The sequence below is a fragment of the Stegastes partitus genome, unplaced genomic scaffold, assembly GCF_000690725.1.
Source record: "Stegastes partitus isolate 25-593 unplaced genomic scaffold, Stegastes_partitus-1.0.2 Scaffold1694, whole genome shotgun sequence".
Classification (NCBI taxonomy): Eukaryota; Metazoa; Chordata; class Actinopteri; family Pomacentridae; genus Stegastes; species Stegastes partitus.
The window spans coordinates 14,131-22,965 of record NW_007579425.1 but is presented as its reverse complement, the minus strand read 5'-3'; the positions used below and the strand labels follow the sequence as shown (position 1 = coordinate 22,965).

Here is an 8,835-nt window from a genome sequence, read left to right as displayed (position 1 = left end):
TGTATGTTTGCCTTATAAACACGTGGACCGTCCCTGCTTTAAGGCTTCTCATGTGAACCTGGACCGACGTGGACGCCGGCTGCAGCTCGGCTGGTTTAAATTCGCCATATTTCCTCAGAGACTGGTTATCGGGCATCTCGTTGCCGAGTCGTGCAGATATGACTAATGCTGCAGATGCTGTGGTTATTAGCTGGCAGCTCATTTACATACTCCAGCACTGGCTGCCCGCTAACCCTCGTCAGCTGCACAGCTTTCACTCTGGCTATATTTAGAGCCGCTGGCCGTGTTTACGTCTTCCTCTCGTCGATTCGATTAATAATCCTGACGAGAGGCGTCTTGCTCCACGTGATAGAAGTTAAGAAATCACCAAACTGAGAACGCAGTCGGCACAAAGCTGCTGCAGCCGAGTGTTGATTCATGCTCCGGTGTGGAATAACCCTGCCCTCAGTGTGGGGAACACCTACATCCGTCCCCACAAATAACAAAAGAAGGCTTTTATTTTGAAAAATCGCATTTCCATCTTCAGTTGCTGCAGAAAAGTTTGATGTAAAAACGTCATAAAGTGTTGGATGCTCAGAATGTCTTCACTGTTTAGACACAATAAAAGTTCATAAAAATGAGGTTTTTGAAGTTCAGCTCCTGATAAAAGTTTCTGTCAAACCCCTGAGTGGCGTCAAAAAGCTCAGAGCGACTGAAGCAGCACCAGTATGTGAATCAGGACGGGTTGTTTTGTGGGTGTTGGCTGATTGGAAGCTGATCTCCAGGAGCTAAATGTACAAACCAGCTTTTAGTTCTGAGACAGTTTAAAGGTTCTCGCAGACTTTTAGAGTCTAAAACTAAAAATACTGACGTTTGAAGACGCAGCTGCAGCCAGACGACGTCATGTTTGTTGTTTTTCCTGCCGTGCAGATGACCTGATGGCAGACCAAAGGATGGACATCTCGTCTACGATGACCGACTTCATGTCCCCCGGCTCCATCAGCACGCCCGGCATGGACTACACCCGCAAGAGGAAGGGCAGCACCACCGACTACCAGTGAGTAAAACAAAAACGCTGCATCAGGACACGTTTAAAGTCTCACTTCAGCTATAAAGAGTCCCGTCTGAACACAGTAAATACACAGACGCTGTAGCCCCGAAGGTGTGGGGAGGGGGGAAGAAGGGAATTAGTTAGAAAAAAAAAAAATGTACAAAAAGCAAAAAAAAATAAAAATAAAAAAGATTGTTATATAATATAAATTACAAGTTGGAAAATATTAATTTAATGTACATAAACACTGATTAAAATGAGACATCTTTATTAAAATGTACCAAAAAAATTAATAAAAATATATATATATATTTGTGGAAATTACATGTAAAATATTAGTATTATTAAAATGCACAAAATATATGATTATTTGTGAAAATATTAAGTTCATGTGCAAAAATATTGTTTAAATATGACAATATTCTTACAATGTACAAAAAATATATAATTGTTTGTGGAAATTATATGTTGGAAAATATTAATTTAATGTGCAGAAATACTGATTAAAAATGAGACAACATTATTAAAATTAACAAAAATTCCGAATAAGTTTTACAAAAATATAATTATTTGTAGAAATGTTAAATTCATGGGCAACAATTTTGATCAAATATGACAATATTCTTAAAATGTGCAAAAAATATGAATAAAAGTTTTTTAAAAATCATGAAATGTACAAAAATATAATTATTTATGGAAATTATATCTTGGAAATGTTTTAATTTAATGTGCAAAAATATTCATTAAATATCAGAAAAGTATTTAAACATAAATATAAATATTAAGTTTGAAAATATATTTGTAGTATGTTGGAAAATATTGTGTTTATTTATGTTTTAAAAATAGAAATAAAATGCTGGAAAATTTAAATATGCCAAAACATTAATGTCAGAGAGAAATGCGACAAAAATATTAACAACAGGATGTTGGAAGATATTAAAATGTGAGGGTCAAATGTGGGCAAATATTATTACAAATATGCAAAAAATATTAATAAAGTGATGGAAAAAATAATAAAATGGTCACAAATAATAATATATTAATTAAATATGTGACAATATTATTAAAATGTGGCAAAAATGTTTATAAAATAATTAGAGAATGTTAATAAAATGTTCAAAAAAATTTACAGTGTCAAAAATATGAATACAAATTTGGAATAAATAAATATTATTGTGCAAAAATATGAATCAAGTATAAGATGGTGTTATTAACATCGACCAAAAATCTTAATAAAATGTCTGAAGATATAAAATTAAAGCAGACGAGTTAAACGAGGACGTGGAGCAGGTCTGTCCTCGTTCACCTCCTGAACCGTCGTGTGTCGCAGCGTTTATTAAACTCATGTCTGTTTTTATTAAACAAATACTCACACTGTTCAGCACCTCGCTGACAGAAACTGATGAATTCGTTTGTGCTTTTTTGCAGGATTGATGGCTTCTCGTTCGAGTAAGTTCCACCGACACGACTCGATGTTAACGAACGGAGAGAGTTTAATTAACATGAAATATTGAGCAGACTGAGAATCAAACCTGCTGAACCCGGTGAACCGTTTTCAATCTAACGTCTCGTGTCTTTTCCTTCTCAGCGACATGGACCCAGACAAAGACAAGCTGGGGAGGTAAGAACGATCAATTTCCTTCAAAGCTTCAGTTTGTTTAAATCACAGAATGCTCGTTTCATGTCGTCGTCTGTAGAAGAGCGGCTAAGATTCATGAATCACTTCAGCTCCGATACAAAGGAGGGGGATGGAAGTTTATTTATCATAATATAATATAATAACATTTGAGGTTTTTAACAGGGGCAGCTCTCTCCAGATTCAAAAATATTCATGAAATATTTTTTAAAAATATATAAATAAAATTTCCCCAAATGAAATGTATGAAAAAAATGTCCCCCCAAAATTAATTACTATACAATATAAATTATATGCTGGAAAATGTTAATTTAACGTCCAAAGATACTGATGAAATATGAGACGATATTATGTTAAATGTTTAAAAAAAATAATCCAGAGGAGGTGAAATGAAAGTTTGATTTTCCAGAATTAAAAAATAATATTTATAAAATGTCAAAAAAAAAAAATCTCCGAAAGTATCAATAAAATGAACAAATATTAATTTTAAATAATTAGGATATAATATAAATTATGTGTTTAAAAAATATTGATTTACTGTGCAAAAAGTACTTAATAAATATGAGACAATATAACGTTGAATGTTTTTTAAAAAAAAAAAAAATCCAGATGAGGTGAAGTAGAAGTTTAATATCATTACACTTGAGCTTTTTAACAGCTGCAGCTCTTTCCAGATTCAAAAATATTTATAAAATGTAAAAACATTTTAAAAAAATTGTTAAAAAACATATAATGAAATGTACTTAAATAAATATTATATAATATAAGCTATATGTTGGAAAATATAAATTAAATGTGCAAAAATACTGATTAAATATGAGACGATATTATGTTAAATATAAAAAAAATAATCCAGACGAGGTGAAATAGACGTCTTTTTCTTTTTTCTTTTTCCTTTTTTTTTTTTTTTTTAGCATTTTAACAGCTGCAGCTCTTTTCAGATTAAAAAGTATTTATAAAAATGTTATATATATATATATATATAAGTTTCCCAAAATATCAGTACAATTTGGCAAACGTTAATAAAATATACAAAAAATATTTAAATCATAGTAAATATGTAAAATATTAAAAAATGTAATATTGCAAATGGCTTCAGATTCATATTTATTTATTTTCTATTTTTTATTAAATGACAAAGCTGCACTGAGCGGAACAGTCGAGAACCACCAACAAGTTGAAAATTCTGAGATTTTTAATAAAAAAATAAAAAAGGTAAATAAAATATGCATATATGTGTGTGATGTTTGCAGAATCCGGCTTTTTTGAACTCACTGGAGGAGCAAAGCGTTGTCTGGAAAGATGTGTTAGTTTATTAATAATAATAATAATAATAATAATAATAATAACTTTATTTATATCAGACCTTTAAGAACGGCTTTGACAGTCAAAACATGAGGCAGAACAGTCAAATAAAAACAGAACTGGTGATAATGAGTTAAATTAATAAAGCAGCAGGGTGATAAACTGACCATAGAACCAGATGTAAGCAGCTCATGAATACAGGACAGAACACTGAATCTACCTAAAGCTGAACTTCACACACAGAAGAAGTTTTAAGAAGGGATTTATTAGATGAACTTGATTTGGAGCCGTAGCTCCTTTAGCTTGAGGACGGAGCTGGTGTTGGTGCTGGGAGGTGTTTTCTGGGCTCGGGGCCAGCGGGCTGGGTCGGAATCCTCCTCTATTGTTCTGCACCGCCGAGCGTGTGAAGCAGAACCACGTCAGATCGTAAAGTCAAACATAAGCCTGCTGCGGCGGGTTGCGTAACGCCGACGCCGGTTAAACCACCAAAGCAGGCCTGTTACAGAACCGGTGGCCCGCTTATCAGAATAGCTGCATCAGCTCAAAGCTCATGTGTGTGTTTCCTGTCTGTGTGTTTCTGCAGCGACCAGCAGGGCCGGATTAAGAACGCCAGGTACCTGAACGCCTCTCTGCTGCTGTTACAGGGACCAGGATCAGGGTTCAGGTCACCAGAACGACCAGAACTGGTCCACATGTAGACAGACCAACACTTCCTGATCTGTTCTTTTACTGTTTGACATAAAAGTTCTCTGTGTTTACATCAGCTGCCAGAGTTTCCTGTTTCATTATGAAATGAAATGAAATGAAAATACTTTATTTATATATTATTATTAATACTTTATATACTTTATTATAGTTTCAGTGATATTTTTATTTATTGTTGGATGATGAGAACAATAATAACCTGAGTTCCTGCTGCGTCCTCAGAGAGGCTCACAGCCAGATCGAGAAGCGCCGCCGCGACAAGATGAACAGCTTCATCGACGAGCTGGCGTCTCTGGTCCCCACCTGCAACGCCATGTCCAGGAAGCTGGACAAGCTGACCGTCCTCAGGATGGCGGTCCAGCACATGAAGACGCTCAGAGGTCAGAACCAGGAAGTGGGCAGTGGAGGGAGGGCGGGCCCAGAGAGTAGAGGGCCTGAGGGAGCAATAAGGGGAGATAAGATCCACTGGAGCAGGTTTACGAGGTTAAAGGATAATAACAATCCTTATTTATAGGGATCTTTTCAAAATAAAAGCCAAAAATTATCAGGATTTACAATATTGAAAACACATGATGAAAAAAATCTGCTTCTGAACCCTGAGTTTATAAAAACCAGTAATTATTAAAGCCTCCTGAAACATACTGGGAACCAGTTTAAAGAGGCGGGAACATACTGGGAACCAGTTTAAAGAGGCGGAAACATACTGGGAACCAGTTTAAAGAGGCTAAATCATACTGGGAACCAGTTTAAAGAGGCTGAAACATANTGGGAACCAGTTTAAAGAGGCTGACACATACTGGGAACCAGTTTAAAGAGGCTGAGACACACTGGGACACCAGCACCCAATATTAGATATCAATTTCACTGCTAACTGATATTTAGAACTAGTTTACATTCGCAGCAAAAAATTAGTCAAACCAGACTCCATCATAGATGCGTTTTTCCTTATATATTCAAATAAATATGCATTTTTAATTGGAAGAGAATTTAAAGTTAAATTGGTTTATTTTGCTGGGAATTGGTTAGAAAAAAGAAAACCACTGATCCGAAAAATGCAGAATATCGGATCCCTGTTCTGAGATTTTACCGATTTGATAGAGAACATGAAGGATGGATCCATCGGTAATGAAAACAACCTTCAGTTGCTCCTTATTGAGGATGGTTCACAGCTAATTTATCATGGTGCAGCTTTATTATTATTTATAGTTTTTGTTGGAGACTCAAACGTGTGAAGTTAAAAATATGAAGGATACGGAGGAGGGACGGAAGTGTGGTTACGAAAGCTTCACATTCATCACTGAGTCATTTAGTGTCGACTAATGACTCCAAGTATAAACTGTGTTTGATGCACCTTAAGAAGTGATGAAGTCCGTTTGAGGAGCTACAGGTGTGTTTTACCTGTTGCAGGTGCAGCCAACCCGTACACAGAAGCAAACTACAAACCCTCCTTCCTGTCAGACGATGAGCTGAAGCACTTGATACTAAGGGTGAGTCCGGACGTCTTCAGTGTTGTTTTATTAATTATGACACGCTGTAGCTGCAAACACACATTTCAGCTGTTATTTCAAAATAAAACACGTTGATTTCTGTGTTTCTTCTGCTGACGCAGGCTGCCGATGGTTTCCTCTTCGTGGTCGGATGCGATCGTGGGAAAATCCTCTTTGTTTCTGAATCGGTGTACAAGATTCTCAACTACAGTCAGGTACGTTCAGGGAGGAACCGGAGGACGCTGCTGCCGTGGGATTTATTGTTGTTGGTAAAGCTGCTCGACCTTTGAGGACTTTAAAAGGAGTTTTCACATCTAGAAATGGAGCTAAATCATCAAACTAGGTCATCTGTGTGGTAGATTTAGTCGTTTATTATATGTCGCTGCGCCGTCTCGGATGTTCACACTGTAAAACTTATGTTCTGCAAAATGTTTTGGCTGAATTTGAAGAATTTCATGTTAGACATTTTTATACTTTAACCTGCAAAAAACATCCGTGAAGCCATTTTAAAGGTTCAGTATCTCCAGAAATAAAACTCCAACAGCCATGAGATGTGGTGAGGACTCAGAGAGGATAGTTTATATCAGATCAGGATGATTGAATGGATCCAACAGAGGACACATTTTTTAATTATTAGACAGTGAAAATAGGGGAAAAGGGCAAAAAGTGCAATCCAGGCTGGTGTGGTGGCTCCAGAAAGTTCCTGTCTCCTCAAAAAAATCTCATAGTTGTCCTGCACGACTCGAAACGTGTCCAAAATGACTCAGAATTCTCTAAAACGACTTCAAATTATTCATAAATAACACAAAAATGTCATAAATTAGTCAAAAAATCAACTTTATTGTGCAAAAATTGACAAAAAGTTATACAAAATATGTCTAGAGCCTCAACAGTTGGTGAAATGTGACCAGAGACTGGATTCTAGTAGAAACATGGATCCATCCATAGACAGACACTGACAGGAACTTTATGGATCAGAACCAGCCTGAGTTGGACATTATGTCCATTTTCAAGGTCCAGTAATTCAAACTGTGTCCTCTGCTGGATCCATTCAGTGGTTCTGATCTGATATAAACTATCCTGTCTGAGTCCTCACCACATCTCATGACTGTTGGAGTTTTATTTCTGGAGATACTGAACCTTTAAAATGGCTTCTTGGGTGTTCTTTGAGGTCAAAAATACAACTGTCATGTCTGAAAACACATGAAAATGTCAGAATTCAGCCTGAACTTTTAGTTCTGGGTCCCAAATGACAAACCTGAGCAACACAGTGATCTGATCTGACTCAGCGTGACCCAGACAAGCTCAAGGAAAAACCAATTTAGTGAGATGTTGGGACACCACATGCTGCTCGCTGCTGGTTTTCCAAACATCACTTTTTCCAAACGAACCACCAGCTCTCACTGCGGGGGTCAGAGCTTCGGGTTTCTCCTTTGATTTGGAACTTCTTCAGGCCTTTGTGTGCAGCAGCAGAGTTTCCTAAAAAGAAGACGTGAAGGGTTTCTGCAGGGTCTCAGTGGTTGTAAAGATGTGATCCTCTGTCGTCCTGCAGAACGACCTGATCGGCCAGAGTCTGTTCGACTACCTCCATCCCAAGGACATCGCCAAGGTCAAGGAGCAGCTGTCGTCCTCCGACACGGCGCCGCGGGAGAGACTCATCGACGCTAAAAGTGAGTTTTCTGATACCAAAACCGTCTGACATCGACAAACGCTCACATCTCCACTGGGTTTTAAAAAAATCTTTGACGCTATAATTACAATCAATTTCAGAATTATGGAGCATTCACTGCTGGGTTTTCTTTCCCCCGTCTGAGCTTCGGGGTTTGATTTTTCCATTTGATTGAAGTATTATATTATAAAAGCTATTAAACGGTGCAGCAGAGGACGGACGACTGGAGGCTGGAAGTCGTTTTCTCAAAGGAAAAATCTTCCAAACGCAGCTGGAGGTAAAAAAAATCAGCACAAAGAGTGATTGATTGGCTCCGGAGGTGTCAGATGGATCGTTTATTACAGCGAATTCCCCAAATGTGTCGTATCTGTGAGCTGGATAGTGAAGAAAAGTGGATTTTTTTATTTCAAGAGTGTTAAAATACGAATATAATGGAGTGAAGAGGCTCAGAGTCGGTTATGGGGGAAAAAAAGCCTCTTTATGGTTGTTTTGTGAACCGTAAGAGTAGTTTTGTGTCTGTTTGTGGCCGTTTTGCTTGTTGTTGGACTGATTTTGGGTCCGTTTGGAAAAAATAAGAGTAATTTTGAGGATGTAGGGTCCCGTTGCTTTTAAATATTTCCAATAACGGACCACTGAAGTTCATCGGAGTGGGTCGAAGCTTCACGCTGCTGTTGATCCTCATGAATACAGAAGTTGTTTCGAGTCCCTTTCATCGAGTTTAAATTCTTTTTTCTCGATAGTTTTCGGTGCTTTTGTTCGAAACTACACGAAAAAAAATGTCCCGACTTTCTCAAAATGTGTTTAAAGTGAAGCGAAAATAGTTTAAGATGGTTTTTGTTTTGTGTTTTTAAAGTCAAATATTGAATTAAGAAAAGAATTATTCATTTTTTTCTCCCCCAAATGACTTAATCAGACCAAATTTGAATATTTTGGACAGTTTTTGAATGATGTTGGACGTGTTTTGCACAATTTGAGTCTTTTTTTTAATGCATTTTGAATAATT

At 36.9% G+C, this 8,835-nt stretch overlaps 1 protein-coding gene across 1 annotated transcript in view; it reads left to right on the top strand.

The window, feature by feature from the left end:
• The window catches only part of LOC103372094 (aryl hydrocarbon receptor nuclear translocator-like protein 1), a 37,945-nt gene that overhangs the window by 15,271 nt on the left and 13,839 nt on the right, over positions 1-8,835 (top strand). Inside the window, 8 exon segments of the mRNA XM_008301641.1 lie at positions 910-1,036; positions 2,459-2,479; positions 2,619-2,651; positions 4,555-4,584; positions 4,899-5,056; positions 6,084-6,163; positions 6,286-6,378; positions 7,716-7,833. Of these exon segments, the coding sequence (XP_008299863.1) occupies positions 910-1,036; positions 2,459-2,479; positions 2,619-2,651; positions 4,555-4,584; positions 4,899-5,056; positions 6,084-6,163; positions 6,286-6,378; positions 7,716-7,833 (660 nt within the window).